Raw genomic sequence first — 22,500 nt, 5'->3', positions numbered from 1 at the left:
CTTCGAGAATCTTTCTCTAGACATATTCATGCTGGACCTCCGCTTAGAGGCCAGCTGCAGAGGGATAAAAATTTTAAACTTATTTGTACACGGAGCAGCCCTAAAAGGCTGCTCCAATGCTGGTTTTATGCAGAGTGGTGTGTCGCCTGGAGCCACTGTGTTTCCCAGTATGGTTCCAGCTGTGTGGGGGATTATGGGTAAGGAAGACGTCCCCATTGCTCTGCTACGTATCAAGCCACTGGCACTGACAAGCAGCCCCAAGGCTAAAGCAACCCAGTGAGGTCCCGGAGTGGCCAGCGGGGCAGTCACGGTCTGCACCAGCCATCCCCGCCGCCCGTTCCTGCCCTGATAGCCCCCACCCTGAGGGGATCATGGAAGAAGAGGGGTGAATGAGTGAGAGATCACGATGTCATCAGCCCACCCCTAGCTTGCCGCTTGCAGTGACAGTACATTTATGCAGAGTGGTGGAGTGCAGCACTCCATCATTGACCCTTCCCGAGGGGGATTGCAGTTGGCGCCTTGGAGCCAGCCAGAGCGCATTTATGGAAGTAAGTCTCCCGACTTAAGGGTGGAGAATCTCTGCCTTTACACTCAGGTTTTTTTTGACTGTTTGAAAGGGCCTATTTAAAATGTCCATGGATGACATCATTTTTTTTAAAAAATCCTTTATTGATTCCCCCACTTCCTTGGGTTTGTTTCAACATCATGGCTGCACCTTCTACACCACTCCCTTGTGGACTTTCAGTCGACAATCTCTGCAACTTTTCAGCTTCTTCAGTTTTATTTTTCTGGGTTTTGTTCTTGTTACCCATCAAATTTATGTTGTTTTTTTTAAAACACAAGAAAATTTTATTTTGGCAGCTTTTTTAAAAATTTTAAGAATTTTTTTAAAAATCGGTCTTTTAATCAATCTTCACAGAGAGCTCTTCTAACCTAGATACTCAGCATGGCCATGTCCCCACAAATCTCAATATTTTAATAACAAATTACCATGTAAAGCAGTGGTTCTCAACCTTTTTCTTTCCACTCACATACCACTTTAAGTATTCCCTATACTATAGGTGCTCTGTGATTAATAAGGGATTGCTTAAAGTGGTATGTGAGTGGAAGGACAAAGTTTGAAAATGACTGTTTTAATCATACCTAATTGACTGGTTATGTGTATGGTTTCATAACTCCAAAGGAAATGGGCCAATGACAACTTTTCTCAAGCAAAATATTTCAGTAACGAGTGGATCTGGAGCAGTGGTTCTCAACCTTCCCTTCCCACTCACATACCACCTTAAGCAATCCCTTACTAATCACAGTACACTGATGGCATAGGGGATTACTTAGAAGTGGTATGTGAGTGGAAAGAAAATGGTTGAGAACCACTGATGTAAAGGTTTCAATTTTATTTGGATATTTTAAAATAAACAACCGTCGGCTCCTGTAACAGGCTATTTAAAGCCTGCACAGAGCTGACAGCAGTCAGACTGCATGGATGGACTCCGCGGATGAAAGCTGAGATTTCACAAATGACTGACAGGGAATGCATGAGATTGTGTCAGAGACAGTAGCTTGTTGCAACTTCGCGGTCAAGCTATGGATTTTAGACCTGGTGCATAGGACAACCGGACTTAGGTGAAATTTTTAAGTTTCATGGACCATCCAATATGATGACATATACAGTAATTATCAGGAAAAAATCTATTAAGTCAACTTTGTTGAAGTATTTAAATTAAGAAGAGTGACAAAGAAAATGCAATGTTCACGATCATTCAGGAATTAATTGCTAATGCTTCACATTAGAAGCTTACATGGCAAAAGCCAGAGGGTATGGAGTCAAACAAGAAGTCTGCAGATGTTGGGGAACTAGTGCAGTACACGCAAGTGCTGTTAGAACTCAACAACATCTATGGAAAGCAATAGGCAATCAACCCTACGTATTAATGTCATCATGAAGAAAGCATGCCAGCGCTTCTAATTCCTCAGAAGTTTGCAAAGGTTTGCTCTGTCATCGGAAACCTTGGGAAACTTCTCCCATGAAAAGTGTACTTACTAGCTGCATCATGAGGGTGCCAAAACCTCTGAGCGGGAAGTATGGCAAAAGGTAGTGGACACAGCCCAGTAGATCACAGGCAAAACTCTCCCCACCATTGAGAAAATCTACATGGGACACTGCTGTCAGAGATGAGCACGAATCATCAACAATCCACACCAATGTCAGCAGAAAAGAGGTATAGATGTCACAAAACCTGCATCACCAGGTTGCAACCCCTATACTGTCAAACTCCTAAACAACAACCCCAGAGACTCATTTAAGTCCTCTTTGCACATTATTTATTACTGAATATTTTTTCTGTATTGCACAGTTAGTTTACTTTTCTCTCTTTTGTATACGTATCTTTTCTTGAGTACATTTTTTTTGCACTATTGACAAGTTGTATATGATGTCATGTATGTACCTTGAACTTCTCAGGCCTGACCCTTCACTTAGTGGATGGATTCAGGTGCTCACAGTAGAAGAAAACAACTTCTTTAAAGAAAATAAAAGGCAGAAAATAACAAGTTTCTTGGACTGGAATAATGTGGAAATTGACATTGTCAGGAGAAAAAAATTCTATCAGAGTCAGGAGAATGTGGGTTAATACAGAACACTGAAATCAAAGCAAACTAAGATTTTACATTTACCTTATTTATCCAGAACACCATGGCATCTTCGAGATCATATGGCAATTCCTTTGAGGCACTAAACGTGGAAAAACGCTTTACAGAGGCCACAACCTTTTCAATGCTGATCATCTCTACTGTATAGGCCATCATCAGCGCATCAATCAAAGCCATGTGGGCACTCTGTAATGCCAGAAATATAACATTAGTATGTAGTTTTTTTTTCCTATTTAGAAAACCATTAGGTTTTGAGTCATTAATTAAGCTAGTAGTCTCTGCAAACGGAAATTGAGTAATTTGTTCTATACAATAAATATGAAACAATCCTTGCTCTAATTCAGCACATTTCGTTGGAGGCCAGTTCTACTATCAGTATTACCCACTTTCTTTATTTCAACTTCAATTTGTACCGTTCAATTGACAGACAAGTTCTTAGCAACAATAGTTCATAAATTGCATAAAGGTTGAAATCTGCAACATACAAAGAAAAATATAGAAAATATACAGCAGCTTCTCACATGTAGAGAAAAAGCAGTTAATGAATTTCAGATCTATCTTTTACCAGATCTGCAAGTAAATATTAAAATGTTAAGAATTTAAGAAGAGAAAAATAATAGATGCAGCTCCCTATATCAATCATCTCAGTGAATTTTAATATCAAATTTCTGTTTTCTTTGAAGCAGATTGCTCAACTCTGCATGCTGGTTTCCCTTCCTCTTTGCTATTAATCTACACAATCAAATATTTACTCATCTTTTAATTTCCTAATGAGATTAACTTGCTTTTTCTCCTCTCAAATTAAAATATGTTCATTTTCCAATTATGTTTCAAATTTTCGGCGGTTTTACCTTCATTGTTTAAAAAAAAAACAGAAAAAAGTACTGGAACAACTCAGCAAACCTGTTCCCACAAGACTGAGGTATGTCTTTCAACAGATCTGGGAAAAATTAGAGATAATGTAGCATGCAGAGACATGGACCAGCCCATAAAATAGCCAAAGAATGCAGTGACCACGCGGACCTGGGGTGACACCAGCCATCATCCAAGGTTACCTCTGCACAGCAGGAAGGTGGGGAACTCTGGTGGGAACGCCTGCCAATCCCAGGTCAGCACTTAGACCTAAAGATGACAGATCCAGCATAGCCTTGACCATCCATCCAGTTTCTCTCAGGCTTCCAACGTTTTGGGTGTTGCAGCCACACGTGTGGTTCAAGCAGGCCAAGGCTCAGTTCCAGCTTTGGTACATCGTCACTGCTGACTCCAGCTACTTCTATGTCATGAGCGCCCTTGATCAGGACACAGCTGCAAGGGTCGTAGATTTCCTACAGCAGCTACCAGAGCAAAGCAAATACACAGGCCTCAAAGAGCTGTTCACCTCCACTTTCAGGCTCTCTTGTGCGAGCATGCCGCCCAATTGCTGCATATAGATGGATTGGAGGACAGGGCCCCATCCGCCCTAATGAGTGAGATACTCACTCTAACAGAGGGCCACAAGCCTTGCCTGCTCTTTGAGTAGACCTTTCTAGACCAGCTGCCCAAGGATATCGGACTCTTCTCACAGGCAAAGACTTCAGCAACCCTTGGAGGGTAATGGCCCTGGCGGACATACTCTAGAGCAGGAGTTCCCAACCTGTGGTACATTTGCATTTTTCAGGGGGTAAATTGGGTCTAAGAGAATAACCACTATTATACAATACATGGTATTGTAATCTGCAGTCAGATTGCACAAAGTCGTGGTTTTTTTTTTTAAATCCTTAATTTTTAGGGGTACACAGGAACCTATAAAAATGCCCAAGGGGTAGAGAGGAACAAAAAGGTTGGGAACCCCTGCTCCAGAGAGCAAAGGAGGACACCAGCACCATCATAAACCACATCAACAAGCCCCACGAACACCGCCTGTGAGATCAAGATCAGCAGAGAGGCAAGTTAATACCCCAGGATAGCAATGTAACCATCGTCAGCAATGAGATCGATGCCACTCACCCTCCAGGATTCTAGGAAAACCCCTGGTCAACCGTCATTGATGGCTGTGGCAGTTAACCCATGCGATAGCCTCCTATACATCTGGGACTCCTTGTTTACTGGTCGACACTGGCGATGAGCTAAGTGTCCTACCTCCTACAGGCCTCGACACCCACAATGGTAAGCAGTGCGCAGCATTGAGGGCAGTCAACAGCTTCTCCATTTGGACTTTTGGGACCTGCACCATTCACCTTTGTTTCAGCAACAGCAGGTTCACATGGACCTTCACCCTCGCAGCAGTAGCGCAACCGTTCCTAGGGGCCAACTTCCTTTGGGCCCACTGCCTGCATGTCGACCTCAAGGGACGGCGCATGGTGCATGCCAGAACTTTTAAGACTGCCTCTCGGTGAAGCCAAGCTACCTGCCCCTGAACTTTAACACTTTTGGTCAATGAATTCGCCTGCGTCGTAGCACAACACCTTGATGAGAGTGCCCCCCACTCCACATCAGGGCAAGTCAACTCCCTCCTGAAAAACTCAAAGTTCACAACTGGGTGGATGAACTGACTTGGGTCCTGTTGGGAATTCGTACCGCACTGAAGTAGGGCTTCAATGGCTTGGCGGAGGAGATAGTGTACGGTGCGCCTTTGATCATTCCCGGGGAGTTCCTGGCCCCTGGCAAATCAAGAAATGCCCGGAAAACCCCACGGCAACCCTCGAGAACTGGGGTCCCTGGTCCGGCGGCAACCCCCACCACACGGCCAGCCCAAACATAATGTCCCCTGAGACTTAAAGACTTGTCAGTACGTATTCGTGAGAAGGGGTGCACACCAGCCACCCCTACAAAGGCCCTACAAGGGCCCCTACAGAGTCATTAGGAGCAACAATTCTACCTTCATCCTCAACATCAGCGGTAAGGAGACTTTTACTGTTGACCGCATGAAACCAGAATAGCTGGACTGCAATGAGCTGGTCTCCATTTCTACCTCGTGATGCAGGGGCAGACTGCCCAAGGCTACAATGATCCAGTCTCCGCTTCTTTAGGGGGGGGGGGGGGGTTCATGTAGCGGCCCACAGGTGGAGACACAGACTGGCCCACAAAATGGCCAATGAATGCTGCAACCACGCAGACCTGTGGTTGATACCGGCTGTCATCCCAGATGACATCCACACGGTGGGAAGATGGGGGAAACTCTGGGGGGGAAAAACGCCAGCCAATCTCAGGTTGGTGCTCCAATGACACAGATCCCTGATGTCAGCGGCTGTGGCCCATAGAAGCACGACAGCCAAAGCAATGAACCAGTTCAAGGCTTTGGTGTGCGCGTCATTTTTCTCCACACTCACGTAGCGTAAATGCTACTATAACATGCTTAACATTCCAGAGAAGCAGATAGGGATGCAGAAAAGAAATGTATTGGAATGGTAATAAGAAATAAATGCATGATACAAATGTTGGTGAATTCCTACTGAAATAATTGGTAAAGATATGTCTCAGTCACCAGTTAAAAGGAATGAATTAATTCTGGAAAACCATGAGAGGAGAGAGGAAAAGAATGGTGTAACTATGAGGATCCAAAATTATATGACTGATTATCTCATATTGTTGAATTCAAATCAAGTTTATGCCAAGATTTGCTGGTATATTTTAGGAGATCAAAAACAAATCAGAATGTGAATGGCATGGTAGATTAAAACAAAGGACAATTGGAAGTGATGCATCATCCCTGCTGACTGAAAGGTCTTCTAAAATTTGCATTTTTTTTCTTCAGCGTAAAGAAGACCACAGCAACGAGTCCAAAAGTCTAAATGCAATGTAATAATTTAGATTCAGTAGAATCAAGTGTGTTTGGGTCTCTGATCAGGAGTACAAATTTTTTATTTTTTTATATATATAAAATGTTTTTATTGTATATATATTTATTTTATATTTATTTATTCATTTAATTTATTTATATATATTTATTGTGTGTGTGTGTGTGTGTATATGTGTCTATTTATATATATATATATATATATATTTAGACGTGTGTGCTGTGTTTCTCTGCATTCAACATTTCACCTGGATGGCCTTAGGAATCTATGCAGAAAAAAAATGCAATAAGCAAAAGCATAAAGTCAGATTTAGTTTTCAATTATTTGTAAGAATTACCACAACAAAAGTTTTGTAATAAATTATCATGAAGCAAACAGTAAATGAAAAAATAAATGGGTTAAACACTGTCAAATTACATGTATCTGCAAAATGTAATGCACCACCACCACTCCATATTAGCCTTTTTCTGTATTTACAAACCCAAAGGAAATGCTGATCACAGTACAACAGAACCATGTGAAAGGCTTATTCATCACTCTGGCTTTTTTCCATTTCCTACTCATTTTATTGATGAACTGCAAGGAAACAATACAGCATTAGTACAAGCTTTTGATAATTGTGCAAGCATTGCAGAGTATCCTGAATTAAGCCATTTATAACAAATGCTGGGTATGATCAGTGAAGTTGGAAAGAAGCCCACTCTGTAAAAAAAAAATAAATTAATTTCTTTAGTCCATGATTCAAAATTAATCTGAATGGAGTAGAACAGCTTCTCCTTCAGCCAAGTACATTCAAAATAACCTACAGATGGACAGCCATATAGAGCAACCTTTCATACATTTGTTGCTAACAGGCTAGCTGGTAAAGGTCAACATTCACATTACAAACTACCAGCATTAGTCACATAAATGCAAGAAAGTTCAGGACTTCAACACCTAAATCCAAATGTAAAGTTCTGAAGTTCATGTGGAAACACTGGTGACCCCTGGAGAACAGGCAGTGAACCACCAGAACATACAATAATTGTTAATTCTGCCAATTTATAAAAAAATTCTAAGCCACATAATTTCATAAATTGACATTTTCTATCTTTAATATTATATTTAATTTTCTCTAAACTTAAATAGGACAATTACATCACAATCACTGTGTACAAGTAGGGAATTAATCATCTTTCCATTTCAATTAAATTGCTCGTCCTTGTTGAACACAGGTTTCAAGGAATGGCATAGAATAAATATTCAAAGTTTTAATGATCTGTTTATTCGAGATAAATTTGCCTCTTTTGAACAATTATCAGCTAAATTTAATCTTTCTAGTTTTCTAGAACATTTTTTGGTATTTATAAATTAGACATTTTGTTCAGACTAAACTTTTGGATTTTCTGCGAATTTCCAACTAATATTCTTGATTTTTTTTTTAATTTACAGTCTTATTTTCACGGTGGATTATCATCATGTATTTATAATAATTTATTGGATTTAAATTCAGTTCCCATGGCTGGGATCAAGAGTGATTAGAATCGAGATTTGAACATAACATTTTCAGATGAAAATTGGTACTCTATTCTCAACTTGATTAAGGATTTCTCATTTAGTGCAAGACACTGCTTATTACAATTTAAGGTGGTATACAGAACTTGTATGTCCAAACTTAAATTATCCCGTTTTTATGAAGACATTGATCCATTATGTGAGAAAATGTAAAACTGTTGAAGCTTCTCTGATAAATGCACTTTGGGAGTGCTAAATTTAGAGAGATTCTGTGAAGACATTTTCCGAACTTCATCAACAATTCTTAAGATTAATTTGGAACCTTGTCTAGTTAATTGCTTTGTTTTTTCTTGTGATTCAGATAAACTTATATCAGCATCTCAGGAAAAAGTTTAAGCTTTTTCCAAGACACTCCAAATTCCTGAATGCTCGACAGATGGCAAAGCTGGAGCCTGTGGCTTTGTTGTGAACAAAGAGAAGCTGGAGAGACTCAGTAGGTTTGGCAGCAACTCAACTCAATAAAGGTCATGACCCGAAATGTTAACTGACCATTTCTATCCACAGACACTACCTGATCCAGTTTCTCCAGCTTCGCATTGTTCATTCATGATTCTGGCACCCATAGATTTTGAGTTTTCCATGCTCTATCATCCATGAAAAACATTTCCTCAGCAGTTTTGTAGATGTTGTTCTGATCTGCCCACATCACCTGACCAAATGGAAAATTCCAACATAATGCAAAGTCACAGCAATCAAGACAAGGATCCCGTCAACAAGGAAATTTGGACTTCCAGATTGAAAGCAAGTGATGAATAATGGGGAATCTACATAGAGATTGTGGGCAGCTGACCTCAGAGCAAAACCTCCTATTATTTTCAGGAAAGACATTTTTGGCTTGGAACTGAGAAAAAAAAGGAATAATGGAAAACCAGCAAAAAAGTGATGTGAAAAATAAAAAAAAAGTAAACCAACATTTTACAAGAATATCACCCGTGACTCCGATTATTGAAAATGCTCATTTATCCAAAAAATGTTTAAAATTTCAGATAAATGAGGATATCTGAAACAAATCAGAAATCTTCATTTATCCAAAATTTTTTTGGAGCCACTGACCTCACAAGCTGAAAAAAATTCACTTGACATGAAATTAGAACGATTGTCCTCGTTTCAGATAACTTTCTCCCCTCTCTTTCCATTTCTTCTTTACCTTCCTCAATGACTTTTCTCTCCAACTCTCCCTCTCAAACTCCATGCCACTGTCTCCCAGTCGCAAGTGGTCGGAAGAATCCCTCGTCCCAGCGTCATCAAGGAGAGTAGCCTCCTGGGCAGGAGCAGGACCTCGGCTCAGTGGCATTTCATCCCCTCCCCTTTCCTCTTCCCTCCCTCCTCAGCACACCAGAGCTCCCGACTCTGAACCCTCCCCTCAGCCAACTACCACAACATGCTTACCTGATTCCCCAGTGTGCATGTGCAGTAGGCCTTGGGGAGGATTTGGAGTCATGACTTGAGCGTCAGGAGCTTTGGTGACCGGGGAAACAGGAGCCCACAAGCCTGGGAAGCCTTCCCGCAGATCAGCAGCAGCAGTGGGGATGTGTCGGTGATCGGCAGCGGCATTGCAGCCAACATTTTTAAACATTATTTTAATGCGTTAAAAGCCTTCCCTTGTTGTTTGTTGTGTTTAGCTGTTGCTACTGGGCTGTTTTTAAAAAATGACCAGTTATCCTATATACATTTATCCGATATACGTGCGGTCCCAACCATTTTGGATAATCGGAATTGTACTATACTGATAAAAAGAATGTAAACCATAAGCAATTGGAAAAAATTTCTAACAGATCTTCTGTGAAATTAGTTACTATTTCATAACCAAAAATGCCCCAATTATTATGGTGATAAGCTGTAAATGATCAATGATTTTACATTATTGTTAAAAAAGTGAAGGCAGCAAATGGAATGCTTGCCTTCAATAACTGGAGGAAAAGAGCACAAATTCATACAACAATATTTAGGCCACAGCTGGAAGACCACGTGCAATCCTTTGCCACACTACAAGAACGATGAAAGGATGCAGAATGTTAACTGGGAAATGACATTCAAGCTTTGGAGATGAGTGGATCAATTAGGCTTCCCCTAAACATTTCCCCTTTTACTCTTAACGCACGTCCTCTGGTTTGTATTTCACCTACCCTCAGTGGAAAAAGCCCATCTCTGTCTCTCCCCCTCATAATTTTAAATACTTCTATCAAATCATTCTTCTACGCTCCAGGGAATAAAGATCTAACCTGCTTAACCTTTTCCTGTAACTCAGTTCCTGAAGTCAGGACAACATCCAAGTACATCTTCTCTACATTCTTTCCATTTTATTGATATCTTTCCTGTAGTTAGGTGACCAAAACTGCACACAATACTCCAAATTTGGCCTCATCAATGTCTTATACAACTTTAACAAAATATCCCAACTCCTATACTCAATTCTTTGATTTATGAAGGCCAATATGGCAAATGTTCTCTTTACAACCCTATCCACTTTCAGAGATTTATGTATCTGTGTCCCTGATCCCTCTGTTCTACTCCTCAGTCCCCTACCATTTACTGTGTATGTCCTTTTTGGTTTGTCCTTCCAAAATGCAACATTTTGTTGCATTAAATTCCATCTGCCATTTTGCAGCCCATTTTTCAGCTGGTCCAGATATTACTGCAAGCTTTTAAACCCTTCGTCACTGTCCACAACACCTCCAATCTTAGTGTCATTTGCAAACTTGTTGCTCCAATTTACCACATCATCATCCAGATCATTGGTATAGATGACAAACAACAATGGTCCCAGGACCAATTCCTGAGGAACCCCACTAGTCACAGGCCTCCAGTCTGAGAAGCAATCATCCACCATTACTCTTGGCTTCTCCCATCCAACCATTGTCAAATCTAGTTCACTACTTCACCATGAATACCTAGTGTCTGAACCTTCCTGATTAACCTCCCATTTGGGACCATGTCAAAGGCCTTACTAAAGTCCATGTAAACAACATCCACAGCCTTTCCTTCATCAACTTTCCTGATAACCTCCTCAAAAAAATCTAAACATGACCTACCATGCACAAAGCCATGTTGACTATCCCCATTCAAGTTTCTAGCTATCAAAATAATTGTATATCTGATCTCTTAGAACACCTTCCAATAATTTATGTACTACTGATGCCAGTCTCACTGGCACCACACCTGTGGCTAAGGATATTTTAAATATTTCTGCCAGAGCCCCTGCAATTTCTACATTAGTCTCCTTCAAGGTCCAAAGGAACATCTTGTCAGGCCCTGGGGATTTATCCACCTTTATTTGCTTTAAGACAGCAAACACTTTCTCCTCTTTAATCTGTATAGGTTCCATGACCTCATTTCTTGTTTTCCTTACTTCCCACAACTGTGACCATTTCCTGAAAGAAAATACAGATTAAAAAAAACATTTATGATCTCTCCTTTCTTTTTTGACTCCATATAAAGCCAATCACTCTGATGTTCAAGAGGACCAATTTTGTCCCTTTCTATCCTTTTGCTCTTAATCTATAGAAAGCCTTAGGATTTTTCTTCACATTGTCTAGCAAAACAATCTCATCATTTTTTTTTTTTTTTAAAAAGCCTTCCTGATTTCTTTTATATACCCTCAAACACCTCATTTGATCTATACTGCAATACACTCCTCTCTTCTTCCAGACCAGATCCCCATATCTCTCGAAAGCCAAGGTTCCCTTTACCTGCTAACCTTGCCTTTAATTCTGATAGGAACATACAAACGCTGTACTCTCAAAATTTCACCTTTGAAGGTCCTCCACTTAGCTTGCACATCCTTGCCTGAAAACAACATCCCAATCTATGCATTCTAGATCCTTTCCCATTTCCTCAAAATTAGCCTTTCTCCAAGGTAAAATCTCAACTCGAGGTCCAGTCCTATCCTTCTCCACAATTAATTTGAAACTAATGGCATTATGATCACTGGATACAAAATGTTCCCCTACAAAAACTTCCATCACCTGCCCGGTCTCACTCCCTAATAGGAGATCCAGTATTGCATTCTCTCTAGTTGGCATCTCTATACATTTATTTAGAAAACGTTCCTGAACACATTTGACAAACTCCAAGCCATCCTGCCCTTTTACAGTGTAGGAGTCCTAGTTACTAGGTGGAAAATTTAAATCCCCTACTATCACAACCATTATGTTTCCTGCAGCTGTCAGCAATGTCTCTATAAATTTGTTACTCCAATTCTCATTAACTATTGGGTGGTCTATAATACAATCCTATGTGTGGTCATACCTTTCCTGTTCCTCAGCTCCACCTAAAAAGCCTCAGTAGATGAACCCTCTGGTCTGTCCTCATACCTTTCCCATTTCTCAGCTCCACCCAAAAAGCCTCAGTAGATGAACCCTCCAGTTTGTCCTCATACTTTTCCTATTTCTCAGCTCCACCCAAAAAGCCTCAGTAGATGAACCCTCTGGTCTGTCCTGCCTGAGCACAGCTGTGATATTTTCCCTGATGAGCAATGCCACTCCTCCCCCTACCCGCCATTATATCGTGTCTAAAGCATTGGAAGCCCAGAACATTGAGGTGCCAGTCCTGCCCCTCCTGAAACCAAGTTCCGCTAATGGCCATAATGTCATAATTCCACGTGCCAATCCAAGATCTAAGTTCTCCTGCAATACTCCTTGCATTGAAATAGATACACTTTAGAAATTTTTTCCTGTTTATAACGCGTTGACTTCTAACAGTGCATGCAATTTTCACATTATCTTTTTCTGTGCTATAATATTCTATAGCTCCATGGTTCTAAATGGTGGCAAGTGGGATTGGTAAATGATATGACTAAATAGTCACTCAAATATGGAGAGCCAAAGGGTCCATTTTAATGCTATTGATTTGAAAACTGAAAGACATTAGAACCCATTCAGGAACCTTGCTGCAACCACAGTGTAGTCTCATGTAGCAGATGAGTAATAAAATAAAATGACTTAATTCATGAAACTTCATATTACTTCCGTTGCTGAGAGGCAACTGCTTTTACCCAATGTTTGATTGCAATGAACAATTCTGTTATGATAACTGACAATAAATATGAACAAAAAACTAAGCAGAATGTTTCTGGTTTGTGTTGATTGCATTATGAAAGATTTTTCTTTTCTAGGCAGCATGGTTTTCTGAGACAGTTTGGAATTTCATTGACTTATATGTTGTATTTATTAGTTGTATTATATTATATGCTTGGTAATTAGTTGTAATAAGTTGATCACACTTAGTACTTCAGATTTTTGCAACACTTGAATTGAGTCATGAATGGAGTATCTATTTATGGAAGAAAACAATTTTGCTCTCATCTGTAGATGGCTGCAAGATGGTAAAATAAAACAACGCTGGCTCAAGCCAATCAGGAAGAAAAATATTTGGAGATTTGGATAAATAATTTGATCGCATTACCAGCTAGAGTTCAATCTTATGTCCAACAGCTGGAATTATAAATATGCTGTAAACTGCACAGATGGATTACTGAACATTGCAAAAATGATCCAAGGTAGATTTTGCAGAATCCTACAGTTGTGCAACCCATATATGCAGAGTTAAAGGAAGATGAACAGTAAAGCACTGTATTTTATGCAGAGGATTTGATTTTACTTAGGCATTGGAGACAGTGTCAAACAAGCACACAATTTCAACATTATTTTATGAAGGCACTAAGAGTTAATGAGTTGAAGTTCAAAATCTTCTGGAAGACAATGCTATCATTGCACAGTACACAATATTAAGGACAGTCTGTTTTCCATATCTGTGATATGCATTCAACAGTTAACTTGAGAGCAAAGCTATTACAAATTTAAGCCTATTGAAATTAATGGCTGAAACATGTAGGTAAAGAAGATTGTGACCTAGATGAACTGTACAAGAAGAAAATGGCAGTATAAGCCCAAGCCACACAATATTTGTGAACATCCCTCAGAAAGTGCTTAAACTATCATATATCACAAGTGCTAGTTTTAGCTTGACTACATATCAACGATAACAGCCTCCAAACCACAGAAGATAGCTTTGGTGCATATCATAAAACAAAATTTGTACTATACAATTTTGTTTTTGTCCCACATACCTGATGGAAAGCTCATCATAAAATGACGAATAAATCTGTCCATGAATACCAGAACCCCATCAGAAAAAGGAAACAAAATAAATTTCAATTGGAATCTACCTCACTTACCATTTTGACTGGAGACTGTGCGAGGTCAGATTCTGAAACTGGCATATCATCAGTCTCCATAACATAAATGCCTTTGCGTGACAATGCTTGAATGACAGGCTGGTGTCCTTGTAACGCAGCCACCTGATCTCCTTTTAAAATGAGGCTGCACACACGACAATAGAGTTCACTGGATAGCAGCAGCTTGATGACAGGTGGTTTAATGTGCTCCTGTTCATATTGGTCTGTGTAGAAAGCATCCCTTAAATCCTCAGGAATATTATCTGCAATGAACCACAAAAGTAATTAGAAAAATGTATGGATTTACAGCAAATTACATTCGTATTTACTGAAAAATTGAATGGTATTTCACTCCTGTATGGAATGAACTAGCAACCTATCCAGTAGATACATCACATTCCTTAAGCTTGATAAACAATGAAATCTGGAAAACAGTGCACTGAGTAGAATGGTCTTTGAGGAAATGTTTTAAAGAACTTAGGTCATTTGGTCTCGATTAGCATTCATGCATCAAGTATTTGATCAAATTTCATATGTCATAACATAGAATCATAGAACAAAGAAACAAGCCTTGTCAAACCATCTTGTCCATGTCCACCTGCAATCATCCCATCATAATAACAGAAGTATCAGCTTCCCTCCAAGATAAGCTGGTTGAGGTCAATGGCAAAAATAAGCAACATCTTACTTTTTTCCTTAGGTGAAACTTGAAAAATGTCATTTAGAAAAAAGTTCAAGTTTATTATCATCACCGATTGTACAAGTACAACCTGACAAAATAGCATTCTACAGTCTTCGTGCAAAAACATGCAAGCACAGAGCAGCGATTTACAACCTTTTCTTCCCAGTCAAATATCACCTTATGTAATTCCTTACTAACCAACAGAGCACCAATAACACAAACAAACAATATATGCAGTTTACAGTGCCCTCCATAAAGTTTGGGGCATAGACACTTTTTTCCCCTTCTTTGTTCCTGTGCTCCACAGTTTTACATTTGTAATCAAATAATTCACATGTAATTCAAGGTTATTTGTATACATTTTGGTTTGACCATGTAGAAATTACAGCACTTTTAATACATAGTCCCCTCTTTTCAGGGCACCACAATGTTTGGGACATTTGGCTTCACAGATGTTTGTGAGTAAACTGCAAGTTTTAATTGCTTCTTGAGACCTAGGCTTGCTTCTAAGCTTTTGATCACCTTTGCTGTCTGTAGTTGCCATTTTTCAATACGAGGACCAGAGTTGTGCCAACCAAAGTCAAAGAAGCCATTATGAGGCTGAAAACAAGAATAGAACAATGAGACATTATCTGAACCTCAATTGTTTGGAACATCCCAAAATCAACTGTTTGGAACATTATTAAGAAGAAATAGCGTACTGATGAGCTCAATGATCGCAAAGATGCTGGTATTCCAAGGAAGACTTCCAATGCTGATGACGGAAGAATTGTCATCATAATAAAGCAAAATCCCCAAACGCATGTCTGACAGATCAGAAACACTCTTCAGGAGGTAGGAGTAGGTGTTTCAATTACGTCTGAATGCAGAAGACTTCATGAACAGAAATACAGAGGCTATACTGCAAGATGCAAACCATAGCAAAGGTGATATGCTTTGGATATTGAGCAGTTCCTTTACACCTCCACACTTTGCTCTTGCCATCGCTCTGATACAAGTAAATCTTGGTCTCATCTGTCCACAAGACCTTTTTTTCCACAATTCTGCAGGCTCTTTTAAATACTTCTTGGAAAACTATAAACTGGCCATTGTTTCTCTGGCTTATAGTGGTTTGCATTTAATTACATGCAATTTTTTTTTATTACAAATTAAACACTGTGGAGCAGAAGAGCAAATAAGGAAAAAAAGCTCTTTGTCCCAAACATTATGCACGCACACACACAATAAACAAATATTGTTCAATCAATAGTAGTCTTGGAGGACTTGTATGAGTTCATCAGTTGTTCAACACTCTCACTGCCTGTGTGAAGAAGCTGTTTCTCAGCTTGGTGGTTCTGGCTCTGATACTCCCGTATCGCTTTCCCAATGAGAGTAGCTAGAAGATACTGCGTGCGAGGTGATAGGGGTCCTCAATTATTTTGTCAGCCCGCTTCAAACAACAATTCCAGTAGATCACCTTGATGGGGAGGGGGTAGTGGGAAGGGTCACTTGTAATTAAAGCTTCAGCAGAATTTATAGGACCTTAAGTTACATTAAAACTGCAAGAAACTTCCATCAAATTGACAAAATTGAGCAGAATGAATGAAGTATAATAAAGTCAAAAAAATGTGTCAAAAATGAATACCGTACCTCCCATTTTTTAATAATTAAATTTTGAATACCTTTATTCCACACTTAAAAAAACCATTAATGTACACAGCTGAAAGCATACTGGCATCAAGAATGTTTGAAGCATTAAACTAGAATTAATTGCTGAACGTCCAGCATTGTGAGAGTAGTGTTCTGCACATCAGAAGCACAGGAACAGATTGGAATTCGAACTGCAAGTACGGATTCAAATCATCGTAACCTTGAAAAATCACAAATCGGACTATCATAAGTTGGGGACTACCTATAATGTAATTCTGTTTCCAAATGACCAAGCAAGTATTTAAAGTATTTACAAAATACAAAGAAATCCTTGGTTTTATACCTTAAAAGATAGAATATCAAAGGAAGGAGCAATATTGATGATACATCCTCAACTGGAATACATTAAACACTTTTGTGGATTCCATTCAAGTAAGGATCGAAAAAAATTCAGGATTACACCCCACACCCCCCTACAAAAACTAAATCAAAAAAGGAGTGACCCGGAGGAAGAATGCAGGCAATATCCAAATTATGGGAGTAGAGGGGATTGGGGATGACATCCTATAAAATGGACCATTACACAATGTTTCAATATGCCAAGATGCACCAGTTGTGTATGTGTCAATAAACACAAAATCATCAAAAAAAATCACCTAACAGAGAAATTCTTCAAGAAGCTAAAGAAAATAATAAGGAAATTCTTATGGAAAGGGGGGAAACCGAGGATAGCGCTAGATAAATTAACAGAATGGTACAAACAAGGAGGCTTACAACTACCAAACTTTAATAATTATTATAGAGCCGCACAATTAAGATACCTATCAGATTTTTATCAAACAAGGGAAAAACCAGATTGGACCAGATTAGAGCTAGATAAAATAGGGGAGAAGGTAACTGAACATATACTATATAAATGGGATGAAAAATTGGTGCAACGTAGGAATTCACCAGTACTGCACCATCTGCTCAACATTTGGAAGAAGATTCACGTAGAAAGGAATAAAACAAATGATCAACTACCAAAGTTAATATTGACGCAAAATCAACTAATCCCTTTCACAATAGATAACCTTTCCTTTAGAGAATGGGAGAGAAAAAGGATCAAAAGAATAGAAAATAGTTTTTCGGGAAATAAATTATTATCTTTTGAACAAATGAAGGACAAATATGGTATAACTCACAGTATAATGTTTGCATACCACCAACTGAAAACCTCCTTGAAGGACAAATTGGGAAGCAGGCTGAGGTTACCAGAAGGAAGCAATTTTGAATATGTGATTACAGACACAATGATAATTAAAAGATTTATAACAAACATGTACATCAAACTGCAAGAGAAAGAGAACAAGGAAACAAACTGTAAACCTAAACAAAAATGGGAACAAGATCTAAACATAAAGATAAAGAATGAAACATGGGAAAAGCTATGCTCCGGAACTATGAGAAATACAACAAACACGAGGTTACGCATGATACAATATAATTGGTTACACAGGCTATACACCACGCCCCAAAAGTTAAATAAATGGGACCCAACAGTATCAGACAGATGTTTTCACTGTAAGAAGGAAACAGGAACAACAGTACATGCAATTTGGGCATGTGAGAAAGTGGAAAAGTTTTGGTAAGATCTAAACCAGGTATTAAATAAAATCACAAAAAGCAACATACCAAAAAATCCAGAGATCTTTCTTCTAAGTAACATAAGAAGTAAAGAACTTGGACTCGATTTGAATGGAGCACAAAAAAGATTTATTATGATAGCCTTAGCTGTAGGAAAAAAATGTATAACCTTTTTGTCAACCTGGAAATTAGAAGATAGCCTGAGAGTACAACAATGGTACAGAGAAATGAATAAATGTATTCCACTGGAAAAAATAACATAATTTAAAAAATAACATCACAGTATTCGAACAAATTTGGGAACCGTACATGGAACACAATCGAGAAGTTCTACCGCGGACCTCCACCACCTAAAATAACAGAAGACGACTAAATGAACTGACCCAGGATGTAAAAGTAGAAGACACAAATTTCTTGTTTATTTTCATTGTGTGATGCCATTGTTTAATGGGTTTAATGCATCATATATGTTGAACGTTGAGTGATGGGGAAGGGGAGTGAAGGAGGGAGAGGGGAAAAGGGGAGAAAATGACAATGTGTATATTCAAGAGGGAAATGTTTGTGTGTATTTTGGTCAGTATGGTTCAGTGTGAAAAATTAAAAAAAAACAAAATGATACAAAATAATTTGTGTTGACTTATTTACATTTTAAATCCCACAAATTTAATGAGTGCAAATTTTATTCCATACCTCAGTAGTGATTTGTGTATTCACTGAGGGTGAAATTCCAGAATGCAAATACCAAAAACACTGGTGAGGAGGGAGGTGGGTCATTTGTAATGAATGCTTCAGCACAATTTATAGAACCTGCAGTCATGAAATTTGCATCAAAGGAAAATTCATGTCTTGGTCATGCAGAAGTAGTGTGTAGAAAATCAAAATTATTCACAATGCCTCACTTTTCCTAGCATCCTATTAGCCAATGTGAAGCCTCTGGAAAATAAAATTGAGAACTTTAGGGCAAGATTGCTGTACAAGAGGAACTGAAAGTGGCAGTAGTGTCTGATTCAAAGTCTTAGTGGTGCTCGGACATGGGCAATATTGCCTCATGGCTGCTGGCCTCATGTCTTCCACAGTATTTTTTTCAAAAAAAGAGAATGTAGCAGGCGCACAGCACGGTATTGCGAACCGCCACTGTCATTTTACAGACTTACCCGACTCATCGCGGGCTAGCAGTGCTGGGCACCAAAGTACAGCGAGTGGATCAGATGAAGCCACTGCCTAAAGGCGCAGGGCGCTAATGGCTCATAGCTTTAACCTGCTGGTCCTGTGGACCAGCAGCGGTTCACTAACGAGCTCATTAACAGGCAGGGAATAAAAGGTCTGTGTATGTCTGCAATAAACCAGTCTTGAGTTGACTACCTTTGTGTGTGTTTGCCTTTATTTAGTAGCATCTACCATAGTAGCCGCTACAAGAGTAACTTTTTCCTCCAGGAACTTTAAAAAATATTTATCAGATAATAGGGTTGAATTAAAACACCAATGTCTGTTTATTTTTGGAAGACAAGGAAGGTTTAAAGATAATAACACAGGAGCATGATTGGAAATGATTCTATTTTTATATTCACAAGATTAAATTAGTGGGATCATTCGATTATCAGTAAAAAGAATAGTTAATTTACAAGTATGAATGGTGAACCCAAGGAAAAAAATGATTATTCCCAGTCCTCTGGATGAAAAAAAAGACAATAATATCACATTTTAATAAAAAGGATTAAATGAATAAAGCCAATTTATTCAAAGTGGCTGGTTTAGAAGACCGTCTAAAACCAAATATAATCAGCAATTAAAGTCTCCTCCCATAACTAAAGTTCAAATCAAGCAAAAGTGAAAAAAAAACTTTTAAAAATCCAGGATCATCCACATTCAGAGCATAAACATTAGCAAAAATTTCCCTGTCACAATACCAAAACAACCATGTGTATTTGAAACAACTGTGTTAAACAAAGGGTACTGTATTATCTATAAAAATCTATAACCCCTCTGGATTTAGCCTGAAATTATGAAGGAAAATCCAAACCTTTCCATCATGTAAAAAGACCCGTGTTATCACTATTATGTACATGCAGTTCTTATAAGAACATAATTAGGACCTTAAGTTTTTTAGCATAAGCAAAAATCTTATTTCCTTTTACAGGGTGATTTAACCCTTTGACATTAAAACTAAGTAACTCAATCATTTGATCCATTCTAACTATTTTTTTTTAATCTAATAAATAAGGAACTTATTCCAATCACACTGCACAAGCACTGAAAATAAACTAGTTGAAAACAGATGTTATTATACAAAACCAAAACACCTTCCGAAGATAATTAACCACCATCCCCACCCAAAGCTAGAAAGACTACCAATAGATAGATGGCACACAGCTAATTAAATTACCCATCCCCCAAATTTTCCTGATAGCAAAACTCCATTACAATGAAACCTTGAATGTGTTCCAAATGAGACAAAACAAATCTAGTGCAATGAATGCCAAGGACAGAAACTGAGATAACTATTAAGTTTTCAAAGTACTAATAACACACATTTTAATTATTAACAAGAAAGAAAATCTTAAAGTAAGGAATACACAAATATTTAAAATAAATGTAATAGTCAATTCAGAATCAAAGATTTACATTTTATATGCTAAATTATTTAAATATCAAAAAAAAACTTGAATCACAATGTATAAACACTAAGGCATTAACTCATTGAGACTCATTAATTAAGCACTAAAAAAATTAAAGAGAATCATCTACATAGAATTAAAAATACAGTTACTCAGATGAAAAGATAATAGACAGCAGTTGTTCTTCCAAGAATTTCTGAGCTTGTTCAAAGTGTGGAACCACTTCGTGGAATTGTTCTTCAGTGTTATCTGAAGGCAAGTTGGGAAAAGCAGAGAAGGTTTAACACCCGGATTATAGAATTTTGACATAATCTTCTTGTATGCAACACGCTCACATAACCTCGGGTGAATAATCCTCAACAATACCAATCTTACTTCTGCTTTATTTTCATTATGTTCTTCTCCATCTTATACGTTTGTAGTGTTTCGTATTTTATTTTTTTTGTCCGCCAATTCTCTTTTTGTTGTATCTTCCCTTGTTGCTAGTTCTTTTTCTGTACTTACTATTTCCCTTTCCAGCTATTCTATTTCCCGATTGAAGTCCTTTTTCATCTTAGTTGCATAACTTATTATCTGCCCTCTGATGAAGGCATAATATAAATTTGTCTTTCACTGATTCCGTATTCATTTCAAAGTACATTTTGATTTGGCGCTCGATAAATTCTCTAAATTCCTGTCTCTTAAGTAGTATAGAGTTTAATCTCCATCTATGTGTTCTTGGTGGGATGTCCTTGTAGCTATGTTAAAGACATTTACAGTCATTAGTGCAGGTAAATTCAGTAAGCCATGTGAAGTTTAAGAATAGGAATTTAAAAAGAAATGTTGGAAAATGTAAGGAAAATGGAGCAACTTCAAAAATCTGCTACTGCATTAACAGCCAGCAAGAAGTCTCCTGTCCGCGCGCAGTCTAGATCCATCCACAGGATACCCGTGGGGCAGCAAAACACTGATCAATGAACACAAAGAGGAATACCTCAATACCATAAAAATCAACATCCAGGTCTACAATCAGGCCATCTTTGAATCTTTGACCTGAAATGTGAACACTGTTTCTCTTTTAAAATTCTGGAAGAACTGTCAGTCTTTTCAGCATCCATAGGAGACAAAGATATGTTGCCGACATTTCAAGCCTGAGACGTTCTTCGAGGAATAAGCAGAATGAGCCAGAAGCAGGAATCTCAGAAACACTCAGAATTCAGACAATGCTGACTGGGTGTGAAATCCAGACCAACAAAAGGTGTTAATTGGATTTGATAGGGACAAGGTTACAATCTATTGTGCCAAAGGAGACGGAAGAGAGAGACCAGGCTTCGAAAGAATTAAAGGGGGGAGGTGGTTTAATTGAAAGCCAGAGGTCGATATTAATGTCACTGGTTTGAGGGCACCCAGTCGGAAGATGAGGTGATGTTCCTCCAATTTGCGGGTGTCTCAGTCTGGCAGTGCATGCGACCGTGGACAGACATGTCAGCAAGGGAAAGGGATGGGGAATTGAAATGGGTGGCCACTGGGAGATCCACACTATTATGGTGACAGAGCCGAGGTGCTCAACAACACTATCTCCCAGTTTGCATCCAATCTCTCTGACAGAGTATTTAAATATATTTTGGGGAGATAAATTGGGGCAGGATTTTTTTTTTTTTAAAGTGTAGGTAAAATACAGATTTTATTTAAAATACTGGAGCTCTGCTAATGCTAGACACTTCGACCACAAAGCCTTTGCAAGAGCTTTGGAGAGTGCCCAAGAAACTTCACTAATGGATTGTTGTTTACAAAAAGGCAACATATGAAAGAACT

General features: G+C 38.6%; 1 protein-coding gene across 3 annotated transcripts in view; it reads right to left on the bottom strand.

The window, feature by feature from the left end:
* The window catches only part of camsap1b (calmodulin regulated spectrin-associated protein 1b), a 115,107-nt gene that overhangs the window by 69,060 nt on the left and 23,547 nt on the right, over nt 1-22,500 (bottom strand). For all 3 annotated transcript variants that reach the window (XM_069885475.1, XM_069885481.1, XM_069885491.1), the window contains exons 2-3: nt 14,155-14,417; nt 2,674-2,835 (exon numbers count right to left, since the gene is read on the bottom strand). In XM_069885475.1, coding sequence (XP_069741576.1) covers nt 2,674-2,835; nt 14,155-14,417 — 425 coding nt within the window. The remainder of the gene's footprint in view (nt 1-2,673; nt 2,836-14,154; nt 14,418-22,500) is intronic.

The sequence above is a fragment of the Narcine bancroftii genome, chromosome 1 (genome assembly GCF_036971445.1).
Source record: "Narcine bancroftii isolate sNarBan1 chromosome 1, sNarBan1.hap1, whole genome shotgun sequence".
In the NCBI taxonomy this organism is placed as follows: Eukaryota; Metazoa; Chordata; class Chondrichthyes; order Torpediniformes; family Narcinidae; genus Narcine; species Narcine bancroftii.
The sequence above is the reverse complement of the archived record's forward strand: the minus strand, read 5'-3'. Positions and strand labels throughout refer to the sequence as shown.